This window comes from Zootoca vivipara, chromosome 7 (genome assembly GCF_963506605.1).
Source record: "Zootoca vivipara chromosome 7, rZooViv1.1, whole genome shotgun sequence".
Classification (NCBI taxonomy): domain Eukaryota; kingdom Metazoa; phylum Chordata; class Lepidosauria; order Squamata; family Lacertidae; genus Zootoca; species Zootoca vivipara.
This window is the reverse complement of record NC_083282.1, coordinates 47918999-47932907: the sequence shown is the minus strand read 5'-3', so window position 1 is coordinate 47932907 and position 13909 is coordinate 47918999. Positions and strand designations below refer to the sequence as shown.

The 13909-nt window shown below is 47.6% G+C and overlaps 1 protein-coding gene across 2 annotated transcripts in view; it reads left to right on the top strand.

The window, feature by feature from the left end:
• Nucleotides 1-861: 861 nt before the first annotated feature.
• The window catches only part of KCNC4 (potassium voltage-gated channel subfamily C member 4), a 41557-nt gene continuing 28509 nt past the window's right edge, over nucleotides 862-13909 (top strand). For both annotated transcript variants that reach the window (XM_035123153.2, XM_035123154.2), the window contains exons 1-2: nucleotides 862-3105; nucleotides 11882-12821. In XM_035123153.2, coding sequence (XP_034979044.2) covers nucleotides 2464-3105; nucleotides 11882-12821 — 1582 coding nt within the window. In that variant the 5' untranslated portion in view covers nucleotides 862-2463. The remainder of the gene's footprint in view (nucleotides 3106-11881; nucleotides 12822-13909) is intronic.

Here is a 13909-nt window from a genome sequence, read left to right as displayed (position 1 = left end):
AGAAAGAATCGAACGTCCCTATGATTTTTGTACAAGCAAATGGCCGTTCAATAAACAGCTCATCCAGAGGGACTCCGGGTCATAGATACAGAGGAAGGAGCCTTATAACCTAGTCAAGACTATTGATCCATCTAGTACAGCCTTGTCTACACGGCTTGGTTAACGGATATCTAGGATTTCGGACTGAAGACTTTTCCAACTCCCCATCCAGATAGACCAGGGATTGAAACTGGGACCTCTAGGCATGCAAGCGTGTGTTCTCCTACTTAGATTTTGCTTTCACGTGCCATCCTGGGGCTGGGAGCTGGGATGCCCCATTCTCAGAACCTCCAGCTGGGGGCCGGCAAAGCAGGATGTTCGCCACGTTGAAGGTGCTTCCTCTGAGACACCGAAAGGTGCCGTTGTGTGACCCACGTGATGTTTTTTGGGGGGAGGACGACCCTCCTTCCCCCTCTTTCTCACGACCGCAACTTCCTCCTCTGAATCTGAATGCCGGAAAATTTACACTGGTGGGGGGGGGGTTGGGATGGCCTCGCTCTCCCCCTCTCTCATGCCAGCGCTCCTTTACACTCCGACCCCAAATAGGACTCTCCGCATCAGCTCGCCCCTCCCTTCCGAGGGCAGCTTGTTCCCCGTCTCGAGTTGCCCCCCCCCCTCCGGAGGAGGAAGCCGCGCCGAAGAGCTCAGGCAGCCCCGCCCCGTCCACACCCCCTCCGGCGCCGGAGCTGTCAAACCGCGCCGGCACCGACGGGGTTAATCTCTCCCCGCGCAGCTCCTGCGAGGCGAGGGAGACGAGCCCAGCCCAGCCGGGCTGGGAATTGAAGCGCCCAGTATCCGGGCAACAGGCGGCGGGAAGCCACTGGCTGCGGAGCCGCCGGAGCCGTCCTGCTCGCGCTGCCCTCCGCAGAGCGCCCCCTCTGGACAAAGAGGCGAAATGCTCCCGCCTCCGTCGACTGCCTCCTTCCGAAGGCCAGGAGGAGGCTGTGCGCTCCGGCTCTTCCGTGGAGCCTCGACGCCGCCGGGCATCGCGCAACAGAGCGCCTGGCGTGGGGAGCACAACTCGGGCTGCAGCTGTCCATGGCCCCTCTCCTCTCGCCCCCAACTTCTGGGCGGGCCCCCAGTTGCCCCTGGTGACCAGCCCCCCCCCTTGCAGGCTGCGCCTCCCAGCCCTGTCGGAGGGGAGGGGTGGCAAGAAAGAGGCCAAGACGCCCAGGCGGTGCGCGGTGCTTCCTCCCTCCCTCCCTCTCGCCCTCCCACCATCCGACCATGAGGCAGCTCGGAGCGGGCTCGGCTTCCTCCAGTTCTTTCGCAGGCGCACCTGAAGGCCGGCAAGACCCTTCGCCGTCTCTCTCCGCAGGAGCTGTGAGGAAAGTGCAGTCCCACCTGGACCCGACGACGGCCACCTCGGACAGAAAGCGCCTCTTGCCGGGAGCTTGAAGCTGCTTCTCATCAGGTGGAGGAAAGGCGAGAGGAAAGTCAGCCTTGCTTGGACATCGCGGACGCCGCGCGCCCCTCTCTCCTTCCCTGGGGGTTGCTGGAGGGGAACCAGCTCAGCCAAGCAGAAGCAGCGGCGGATGGCGCGCCTGGTTCGCTCGGCTTTCCTCGCCCGGCGGCTCACGTCTAGGAAATAAGCGGCGGCAGTGGCAGCGGCTCCTTCCTACGGTAGAGCGCGGGAGACGTCCATGATTTGCTTGTTTGTTTCTTGATTGCGCGTCTGAGCTGCCTGGGAGCCAAGGCGAAGCTCGGCAAGCCAAGACGGCAGGAAAGGCGAGACCCCGGGAGTGAGAGTTGTTTGCTGATCTGTGGAGAGAGAGAGAGAGAGAGAACCAGCGTGGGAATCCAACACTGGAGCTCTTTCAAAGTTTTAAAGTCGAGTCAAGCCCTCTTTGGGAAGACTCAGCAACCTGCTGAGGACCAGAAGAGAGAAAAGAGGAGAGGAGATGATTTCCTCCTCCTTCTGTTCCTCCTGCTGCAATATCCGTCTGATTTGTTCCTAACACGGTGTTTTTCTTTACCAGACTCCTGTGCCCTCGATAAACAAGCGCGCACCAGTTCCGTTGCCATCTGCTTTCAGTTCTGCCTCAAAGCAGGTGGGCCGAATCCTGTAGCTCTCCGGCTCGCCAGGCAGGCCCCTTTCCTTCCGTGTCTGATCTTCGGCTCCCTCTCCGTCGAGGCACTTGTTGCTGCTCGGTGGCTGAGGAACAGAAGACTTCCCGTTGGCCTCCTCCACGCACGCACACACAGAGACACGCGCGCACACAAAGACGCTCTCCCCCTCTCTCTCGGAGGACGGTGCCTGCTCCGAGCTGAATGCTAGTCCCGGCCCACCTCTGAGACCCACCGCGCCTGCCTGCCTGCCAGGAAGAGATCGAGAGCTCGCGCCCTCGTCCAGCCGCCCAGCGCAGCTCCTTGCCAGACGGGAAGGGTCATCGGAGGGCACCTGCGGGCCACCTAACCTGATCTATGATCAGCTCGGTGTGTGTCTCCTCTTACCGCGGGCGCAAATCCGGGAACAAGCCACCGTCCAAAACATGCCTGAAGGAAGAGATGGCCAAAGGCGAAGAGTCGGACAAGATCACTATCAACGTGGGGGGCACCCGGCATGAGACGTACAAGAGCACCTTGCGCACCCTGCCAGGCACCCGCCTGGCCTGGCTGGCCGACCCGGACGCCCAGAGCAACTTCGACTTCGACGGGCAGAGCAAGGAGTTCTTCTTCGACCGCCACCCAGGCATCTTCTCCTACGTGCTGAACTACTACCGGACGGGCAAGCTGCACTGCCCCGCCGACATCTGCGGGCCCCTCTTCGAAGAGGAGCTCACCTACTGGGGCATCGACGAGACCGACGTGGAGCCCTGCTGCTGGATGACCTACCGGCAGCACCGCGATGCCGAGGAAGCCTTGGATATCTTCGAGAGCCCGGAGCCCGGGGCTGGCGGGGCTGGCGAGGAGAACGAGGAAGAAGGAGCCCGGGAAATGTCTCTGCAGCGCCTGGGCATGGACGACAGGCCACCGGGGGCCACGGGAGCAGGAGGCTGTTGCCGCAGCTGGCAGCCCCGGATGTGGGCACTCTTTGAGGATCCCTATTCATCCCGGGCAGCCAGGGTGAGTTGATGGGGAAATGGTGGGGGCACCTATGGGAGCGGGGGGGGGGGCTCTCCACACACTGGCCAGACCCACAAAGGTTTGACTGGGTCCTCGCCACTCAGTTACCCTTCCTGTGCCATCCCATTGTTACGCCTTCTGTTTCTCTCCAGAGACAACAATTGCTTCACATTGCATTTTTAAAATTTGTTTCAAAATATTGTTATTAAATGATTTCCATGAGTTACATTCAGTTTGAGACATTTTTGTTATGGGCAGTATGGGATTTCATCCACTCTTGAAGGCTTTTGATTCGAGTTTCTTTCTTTTCTTTGTGATGACCCTCCTGTTCATTCGCTGCTATTTTCTCTTCCTCTTTCCCTTCATGTGACCTTCTCTCCTTGCTCTCCCTTGCTGACACAAAGTGAGAGGGAAGTGTCTCCGTTCTTATTTTATCTTTCTCTGTGTGCTTCTTTTCTTTTTATACACACACCTAGAGGAGTAAAACAGCACCCCTGAATCTGCATGGAGAGACCTTGGATGTGGCTTGCCCCCACCCCAGACAATGATCTTCCCAGCACAACTCTCAGTAGGCAAACACAAGGCCTTCAGATTCCCAAGGCAACCTTGGAGCAGTCTGTCCCAACATTACGCATGCTGTCCCCTCTTCCACTCATGGGATTCAAGATCTAAAATATTTTTAGGAAAGCCCAGTAATAATTACCTCTATCAGTGGGGATCACATAACAAAAACTACCATGGAGAGATCAAAATTTTCATAAGTAGTGGGTCCATGACTTTTGAAAAACAGGAGTCTGTAGTACTTAGCAGATTAGGAACCACTGTCCTATATATTTCCCCCCTATGCTTCTCCCAGGTTCACCACTGACTTACATGTGCCCTTTCACACATCTCTCTTGACTCGCTTACATCCATGTGCACAGAAATTCATGTGTTAAGCAGCCAAAGAAAGAAGAAGCTGGTGGTGGGAGGATGCCCTTGATGACCCGACCCAACTTTTCTTTCTATTTATTGTCCTCTTTGATCTGCTATTCAAAAACAAGCCTTCCTTTTGTTTAAGGGAGCTGTGATGCGACCCCCTGGTTTCAACCATGATAGCAGTAAATTTACTTTTCATCTCTTAGAATTCTAACTTGCAAGCAGATTAGTGATATCTGCCATTGCTACCTGTTTGCAAGTTCTGGAACAAGAAATACAGCCTGATGGGAAGCCACCTGCTACTTGCCTGCTTTTTTGCTTTGAGAGATACTTTTTCATGTGTGCTGATGGAGACACACCCACTTCATTCCCATTCAAACCCACACAAATTAATAGAGGCAATCTCCACATGCTTTTGCTTTTTAATGTACGCATAAATCAAATGCATTATTCACATCCAGCCATACGCTCTTGCTTTTATGCTCAAGAAGTAGTGGTTCATATCTCTGGTTCCTTAGTCACACCTATCATGTAAATGCTGGCACATATACTCTTAGCTCTCTCTGCCTCACATGAAGAAGCATTGCTGGCATTTAGAGGTGTAAAAAATGCAAGGGAACACTCTGAGCTCAGCCTAGATCCTGGCAGAGTTCACATTAAAATGTGTGCGTTGGTGGGGGGTTGGACTCTCTATAACCATCATAAGCAGCAAATACTCTTTTGGCACCTTAAAGACTTACAGGTTTTGGTGGGCATAAACATTCATGGATTGGGGTCCACTTCATCAGCTGCATGAAACATTATCCTCCATTGCAGGTATGGTATAGGTGTATGCACATCCATCCAACATGTTTTCTTCCAGCCAAACAGCCAAATCCTGAAACAACACATTCCAAAGATGGCATTACAGGCCCCTTCTGTAGTCTCAAAGGTCTTAGATTTCCAAAGCTCCTCTCAATTTATGAGAGGGTCCAAAATAGACTTGCTGAAAACAGCCTCCAGGGATTTTCCCACACTGCATTCGCCTGTCTCTCGTCTTCTCCTGGAAAATGCTTTCCCCAGCCATTGACCTCGGTGATGCCCGATGATACGATTATCAGAGCTAGAAACTTAAAAATCAGCCCCAATGTAGTGATAAGTACATCTGTCCCTACCTTCTCCCTGCAAACCATTTAAGAATATGATCAGCCCAGTCATTGCACCCCATGAAAATATCTTAGTACCTGTTGTTTTTTTTTTGGTGAAGGTTTCAGTTTCTTGGAGAAAGGAAAGCTAAGGGGTTCTCACTGTCACTGCCAGATGGAGAATCTGGCAGGAAATGTGACTGTCCTCTCCCAGGGACCAAGGCACAGGGCCATAGAAGAATGGCTTCGAAAAGCATTTAAATTAAAAGGGAGAGGATATGTATTAAGATTTGGCAGGCATTACCTAGATGGCATGACCTGGCGGACTGTGCTGTACTCTGGGGAAGCTGAGTGCAGTTGACCCAGGAAACTTTATTTACCCCCATCTCCAAACTTCCTTATAACTGTGATAAGGATCCTCATATGGTATAAACAGGTGCTGTTCAACTCATGTTGAATGATGAGATGCTGTTCAACTCATTTCAAGCTCTCAATACTTCCAGCAAGATTATCTCAATTTGTATCAGCTAAGTATCCGGTACTGCTAATGTTACATACTAGTGTTGAGAAGGGTGTTTTAAATGGTTCGTGAAATATGAATGGTTTGTCTTAGAAAGTGCCCTTGCGCTTCATTTAGGTGGTGTAGAAATAACTCCCCCTCCCCTTAATGGAATCCTGCTTTGAAAGAAACAAGTGTCAATGCATTGTTTGTCTCAGAAACTATATCTCTGATCTTTGTTGTCCACTAAGGCATGACTTTCCAAAGACCGCCATAGATTCCATCTTTTTCATCGCTGGAATAAATTCTAGCTGGCCTCAACTGGCCTTATTAACCCTTGTTCTTCATTGGGTACATGATGTTTTGATTTGCTTTCTCAGGCCAGAAAATGTTGTTGTTGTTTGTTAATAATAATTCTGTATTTTTCTTGACTAAGACAACATAAGGAGAAAGGTACAAAAGTGATGTCACTCAGCCTCACTACTTCAGTGTTCCTGCTCAAAAGATGTTGCCCTTTGCATGTAGTTGTATGAAAACGTGAGGAGCAAAAGACAGTCCTTTGTGGCCATGTTGTTCATTGTAATCAATATTATTCATGCTTCCCTGGAAAGCAAGAATGTCTGGGTTTTTCAAGCAGATGGCATTGGGATCAGCTTGTTGAATCTCAGCCTTTTTGACCCAGACAGGCCCCATTTCTGGCTGGACCCCATTACTCTTAGTCTGCCCCCAATCTCTCCCTCCTGCCACAAACCAACACCATAAGACATCTTGGTCTATAAGGTTGTGCTGTGAAGGGGAGGAGCCTGTGACATCATCACCCAAAGTGACAGTTGTATTGGTGCTTTGGCTGGAGCTCAGCATCCCTGCTGTGGCATTGGCTTCTGAAGGATGGGTTTTGAGAGCTGTTTTCCCCCGCACACACTTATGGAAGATATTTATCAGAACACTAAGTGGGCAATAAGGCACAGGGCAACGACAGAGTTCACGCTTCTTCCGGAATTACACTAACTCTAGTTAGGAAGTCCCTCAGCACAATTGATTCCTCCATACAAAATGCAGAGAAAAGCGGCTTTGGTTGCAGGAAGCAGCTGACTTTGGAGTAACAGTAGGAATTGGCGCTTTGTGCTGGGAAGGAGCCCTGTACCCCTGCGGTGATGAACAAAGGCATGGCATGCTAGAGACTTACACAAACAGCTGTAATCATGGACATGAAACATTGCAGCAGTCTGCTCAGCAGGAGTGAGCAGAGTTTAAAAGCCCCAAATGAAAGCAGATCTCCCACCTTAATTTCTGCTGCTCACAGCCAGACATAATTTTGCATCCTGACTCACTTGTGGACTGTGAAGAACAGTAAAGGCAGAGCTGTGTAGTGGGCAGAGCTCGCCAGGAATTCATGCAGAGGTCCTTTGCTCACACTCTGCCTGCCACTAGAAGGCAAATGTTTCAGTAGTAGCAGAGATACTAGGATCTGACAGCGTTGGCCAGTGTGATATTGTGGTAATTGTGTCAGACTAGGCACAGACAAGGGGAGATCAAGGGTCAGTTCCCCACTCAGCTATGAAGTTCACTAGGTAGCCTTGGCCTAGTTGTGCTCTGTCAGCTTAAACTATATTGCAGACTTGTTATGAGGAGAAACATTGGGGTGTGTGGGTGTATGTCCCTTAAGTTCCTCGGAGTAACAGAAGGGTGGGAATGAGATAATAAATAAAGCTGCTAGACTGTTTTTCTTGCATTGCATGCTGCATAGAAACAGAAGAGGAGGAACAATACCTGAAAAGGCTTGGCTCCACCAAAATGACACTTCCACACCTGGAATATACCCCAGGCCAAAGAGAGACAATTACAATAATGTGGTGGTGGTGGTGGGGTTTAATTCCTCTTCCTCTTCTTCTTTTCTCTGCACAGAAATGTAACAAAAAGAGCCCATCATGCTTAGTAAGAGTGTCAATCATGTTAGCTACTGTTGCTGTTGAAGGAGATGGGGGGCAGCCCTAGAAATTACAATGAGGACTCAGCTATACAGCTGTAAATAGAACCTTTTAAGTGTGTTGTGAAGTGCAATATAGAAATGTGACGCTAGATTGCGATGGTGAGCTAGGGAAAATTCAATAAATTCTTTCAAAACTTTTTTTTTATTAAAAAAAAGCATTTTCACAGCTTTTTAAAACGTGTGTAGATTCCACCTGAGTGGATAAAACCACCAAAAGAGGAAACAAACATGCCAGCAATGCATATACAAGCCACAGGAAGAGGCTTCAATGACTCTATGTGTAATCAAGAAAGCGCATGGTCTAGAAAACAGGAACAAGCACACTATATATGTGAAATTAAGGCGTTTCCCCACTCCTGTAATGTGCATCACTTCACACTTGCTTGCATTGAATTGTATTTCCAATTTTACTACTCATTCACCCAGTTTGGGGAGATCCTACTGGAGCTCTTCACAATCTCTGTTTGCTTTGTTTTAACCACCCTAAACAATCTGGTATTGTCAGCAGGTTTCCTCACTGCTCATGAACACTAGATCATCTATGGACAAGTTTAAAAGCACAGGTTCCAATGGTGGTGCTTGGGAGCCTGTGCTTTCTACATCCCTCTGTTTATCCATACTCTCTGCTTCATATTTCTTAACCAGTTACTGACCCTCTCTTATTCCACAACTGCTAAGCCTACTCAGGATTCTATGGCGAGATGAGGTACTTTGTCAAAAGCTATCTGAGAGTCTAAGTCAGGCATCCCCAAACTTCGGCCCTCCAGATGTTTTGGACTACAACTCCCATCATCCCTGACCACTGGTTTTGTTAGCTAGAGATCATGGGAGTTGTAGGCCAAAATATCTGGAGGGCCGCAATTTGTGGGTGCCTGGTCTAAGTAGACAGTGTCCGCTGGATCACTTCTATATGCCTGTTGACATTATTGAAGAACTCTGGTAGGTTATTAAGGCAGGACTTTCCCTTGTGGAAGCCATGCTGGTTCTGCTTCAGCAAGGGTATTTCTTCTGTATGGTTGGTAATTTTGCACAGTGGTACCTTGGTTTGCATACGTCTTGGATTACAAACAAGTCAAGCCCGGAAGTGCATGTCCCAGTTTGCAACTTTTTATTATTATTATTACAACCTTTTTTTTGGATTACGAACATTTTTTTTTGGAGGCCCCATTGCCGAAAGCATGCCTTGGGTTACAACCTGTTTTGGTTTACAAACGGACCTCCAGAACGGATTATGGTTGTAAACCAAGGTACCACTGTATAACAATGTTTTCTACCATTTTCTCCAGATGTTGAATACCTTGTGAAAAATGGATGTTACATTGGTCACTTTCCAGTTCGCAGGTGTGGAGATTGATCTTAGGGGCAAGTTACGTGTTTTTATTATAAAGTCAGCAGTTTCACATTTGAGTTCTTTAAGAACTCTCAAGTGATGGCTATCTGGATGCAGTGATTTGTCAGCTTTTATTTTGTCAAAAGGACATTGAACGTCATCTCTTGACATCACTATTTGCCTCAGTTTCTCAGACTCCCTTCCTGTGAAAGTTAGCCACAGGGATGTGCCTTATATGTGAAGACAAATGCAAAAAATTAATTTGGCTTACTTCATAAAATTCACTTAGGATAGTGGTTGATCCACCTTTCAGAACAGATGGGAATCAACTTTACCCCAGGTATCTAAGTGGAGATGGCTAATTTAATGGGGTTGTGCTTGTGGGCTGGGGCAATTGTTCCACGACCCCATGAAGTATTATGAAATCAACATTTTGCCTTCATATCACAGGGCTGATGAGTCTCCTCTTGAGCCAAAATCAATGATCCAATGCAATCACTAGATGTTAACTGAGGCAAAGCAGTAAAAATGAGAAGCTCTGCAAGGCTCATCCCCAGCTTGGTAAAATTGTTAGGTGCACTGATTTGTTAAATAAAGCATCAAATTATTCTGAGAGAAATGGTGTACACGTGTGTGTGCGTGCGCGCACGTGTGCTTATTTCACATTTGTTCCAGTTATTCATTTTCAGAAACATCTTGTGTACTATGGAGCTTCAGCCAAGAGTATGAATTCTTCATTAGTATGTAGAAAGGAAAGGCCATCAGCTTTGGAGGCAGGGTGTCAAAGCAGGCTGAACTATTCTTATTTTTTAATTGCTTTAAAATTTAAATATGCTTTTATTTTTATTCTAAGTTTCCATTACCTTGTGAATAGCAGAAACCTATGCATGTATATTCAGTAGCAAGTCCCACTGAAATCTCTCAAGTAACTCTTTAATTCTAAACACACTTAGCTGAGAGGATGAGGAATATTTGTGGACAGATATACATAGGACCACTCTATTACATTTCAGTGGAAATTACTCTCGGGTATGGCTGCAGCCTTAATGCCAGCTACACACACACACACACACACACACACACACACACACACACACACACACACACCACTAGCCTGCTTTAAAATTATATCTGAGTTTAATGCAAATAAATATGTTAAATATTTACAGTAATAATCTCAGGAAATTCAGTTGATAACTTTCTGTGAAACACATTGAATTAAAGGTCAACTAAGCAGGACAGGAGCGCAACAGAACTTTCTGATGTGGGATTCTCAGCAACTGGCATTCCGAGGCATATTGTCTCGACACTGGAGCTAGTACTCAGCCAATGACTAATAGCCATTGATAGCCTTTTCGTGGATTTGTCTAATCCCCTTTTAAAGCCAACTGAGTAGATGGCCAACTCATCTGGCATTTATTCCTATACCATGGAGGAAAACTGATTTGCCCAGTAACCGCCAGCCCTTGCTTCTGGAAAGTTATCAATTGCAAAGGCAGTTTGCCAAGTGACAGGGAGAGTTGTGTTGTTTGGGGAAAAGAAACTTAAAACTCCTCTGTGCTCTCTGAACTAGTTTTACTCAGGAGCCTAGCCTTAGCCTTCAAGCAAATCATCTGGCTTAGTCTGCTCTCATGTGGACAGGAAAAGCCAAACTAAAATCTGTGAATTTCACAACAGATCCCCTTGTATCTAAATGGTAGATATTGTATATATTCTGTAGTACATGTAGCCTCACAGTTTAGGGTTTTGGATTATGCTCCTAGGTAGTATGAATCATTTTAATCCATGCATTGGTTGGCAAACTAATGTGCAGGGGGGAAAACAAACAAGAATGAGGCTGGAGCACAAACACACACAAGTAGTCCCAACTGGGTAATTGAGCTCTTCCTGTTTATTGTTAGTATCAGTGGCGTGTGAGACTGGCTGGCCTTTGGGATACAGGAGAAACCAAAACTGCTGACAAGTTTCATTGCCATCAGAGGCATGGGAATTTCACATTGCCCGACAATTTGGTCCAAAAAGGACATCATAAAGCAATAAGGAAGTTGAGTATGGCATGTTCAATTCTCGCCTAATCTTGGCACATATTTATTAGTATTATTCCTTTAAGGTTAGCATAGTGTTGAAGGTAAAAAAAAAAGGAGACAGCCTGCCTGCAAGCTCATAACTTCGAGGTATGAACACTCACTGTTTCCACAGTCTCCTCCCTCCAACTTCTTTGACTGATCAATCTCACTGAGTTGGGGGTGTGGCTGGAACTGAAAACGAAATTCATTCATGAAGGAGAGGATCTATTCAAAAAAGACTCCTCCTCTCCTCAGAGAGCATGGCCACATCAAGTGAGTAGAGGAAAAACTCCAAGCTTGTCATTTGATCATGGCTATGGTGGCGCTGTGGGTTAAACCACAGAGTCTAGGGCTTCCTGATCAGAAGGTTGGCGGTTCGAATCCCTGCAACGGGGTGAGCTCCTGTTGCTCAGTCCCAGCTCCTGCCCACCTAGCAGTTTGAAAGCACATCAAAGTGCAAGTAGATAAATAGGTACCACTCTGGCGGGAAGGTAAATGGCGTTTCCTTGTGCTGCTCTGGTTCGCCAGAAGCAGCTTTGTCATGCTGGCCACATGACCTGGAAGCTGTCTGCGGACAAACGCCAGCTCCCTCGGCCTATAGAGAGAGATGAGCGCCGCAACCCCAGAGTCGGACACGACTGGACCTGATAGTCAGGGGCACCTTTACCTTTACCTATGCCTCTTCCTAGGTTCAAATCAAGCACACATCTTTATTCTGTATCTTCTTTGTAGCAATTAATAAGTGTACTGGAGAAAGAGAGAGATGTTGTTTTCTACATATATTGTTTTCCTTCTCCCATGGCCTGTTTCATTTTAATCACTGAGCTTATTTTTCTCCTCCTCCTGCAGATAATTGCTTTTGCCTCGCTTTTTTTCATTCTGGCGTCTATAACAACCTTTTGCCTGGAGACGCACGAAGCCTTCATCATAGATGTTAACGTGACTGAAACACTGGTGACGGGCAACACAACTGAGACCTTTGTGATGCGAAAGCTGGAGACAGAACCCATCCTCACCTATGTTGAGGGAGTCTGTGTCCTGTGGTTCACTCTGGAGTTCCTAGTGCGCATCGTTTGCTGCCCAGATAAATTGGTCTTCATCAAGAACCTTCTTAACATCATAGACTTTGTAGCCATCTTGCCCTTCTATTTGGAGGTGGGACTCAGCGGCCTCTCATCCAAAGCTGCACGGGATGTGCTGGGCTTCCTGAGGGTAGTACGCTTTGTCCGGATCCTGCGGATCTTCAAGTTGACACGCCATTTTGTGGGGCTTCGGGTACTGGGCCATACACTTCGGGCCAGTACCAATGAGTTCCTCCTACTTATCATCTTCCTGGCTCTGGGGGTTTTGATCTTTGCCACCATGATTTACTACGCTGAAAGGATTGGAGCCAAGCCATCTGATCCGAGTGGAAGTGAGCACACCCACTTTAAGAATATTCCCATTGGATTCTGGTGGGCAGTGGTGACCATGACCACATTGGGCTATGGCGACATGTACCCCAAAACCTGGTCAGGTATGCTGGTGGGGGCTCTTTGTGCACTGGCGGGGGTGCTTACCATTGCCATGCCCGTCCCAGTTATTGTCAACAATTTTGGAATGTATTATTCATTGGCGATGGCCAAGCAGAAGCTGCCAAAGAAGAAGAAGAAGCACATACCTCGCCCAGCGCCACTTGATTCACCAACGTACTGCAAGTCAGAAGGCAACTCACCCCGCAACAGCATTCAGAGTTATAACAGCCCTCCGGCAGCTGCACCAGCAGGGGTGATGGAGAGAAAAAGATCAGGTGAGGTACAAGATCTCGGGCTGAACCAAAGCCAGAGAGAGAGAGAAATTGGTGGTAGGAGACTAGAAGCAGCTAAACACCTTGCGGAGACTAAACAGGTAGATTCTCCATCATGTATGTTCCTCCACTAGGCCACTCATACAATGATGCTGAATTCATAGTTAAAACAGAGGTTGGCTTTGAACAATTCTCTCAGCACGTCCCTCTATTAAATGTTCCCCTTTGTGTTTATGGATCAGGGTAACTGGATATGTTTAGCCAAAGCTTCTGACTTGGTCAACATGTCAGCATGGTCTCATTCTATCTGCTAGATCTTGAGCCAAATTCTCTACTATGATGTAAATGAGAAGTAGCTTTATTCAATGAATGACTTTGTTCTCAATATCTAATGGCTCCATGTAGCGTCAAAATTAGCTAGTGTTTGCTGGTGGGGGGCAGAGATGCCTTATGATCAATGATTTGATCAATGATCAAAGACATTATGATATGTTTTCACCAATTGCCTGCTTGCACTATTTATTTAATAATTTTATTTATTTATTTATTAAATTTTTATACTGCCCTTCATCTAAGGATCAGAGGGCAGTTTACTATATAAAAAACCAACAACAATTACCATACCTTTAGAAGGCATCTTAAGGCAGCCCTGTTTGTTGTGGTTTGGTCGTTTAGTCGTGTCCGACTCTTCGTAACCCCATGGACCAGAGCACGCCAGGCACTCCTGTCTTGCACTGCCTCCCGCAGTTTGGTCAAACTCACGTTGGTAGCTTCGAGAACACTGCCCAACCATCTCGTCCTCTGTCGTCCCCTTCTCCTTGTGCTCTCCATCTTACACAACATCAGGGTCTTTTCCTGATTAGGCTTTTAATGTTTGGTGGATTTCTGTATTTTAATGTTTTGTTGGAAGCTGCCCAGAGTGGGCGGACAACAACACCCCACAGTTTAAAAGGCCATAGATTATTTAATTACCTGAAGACCTGAGAGAAGAGGAATGTTTTTGCCTGACACCTAAAGATAGGCAATAAAGGCACCAGGTAAGCCTCCCTGGGGAGAGCATTCCACAAACATGGAGCCACCGCAGAAAAGGC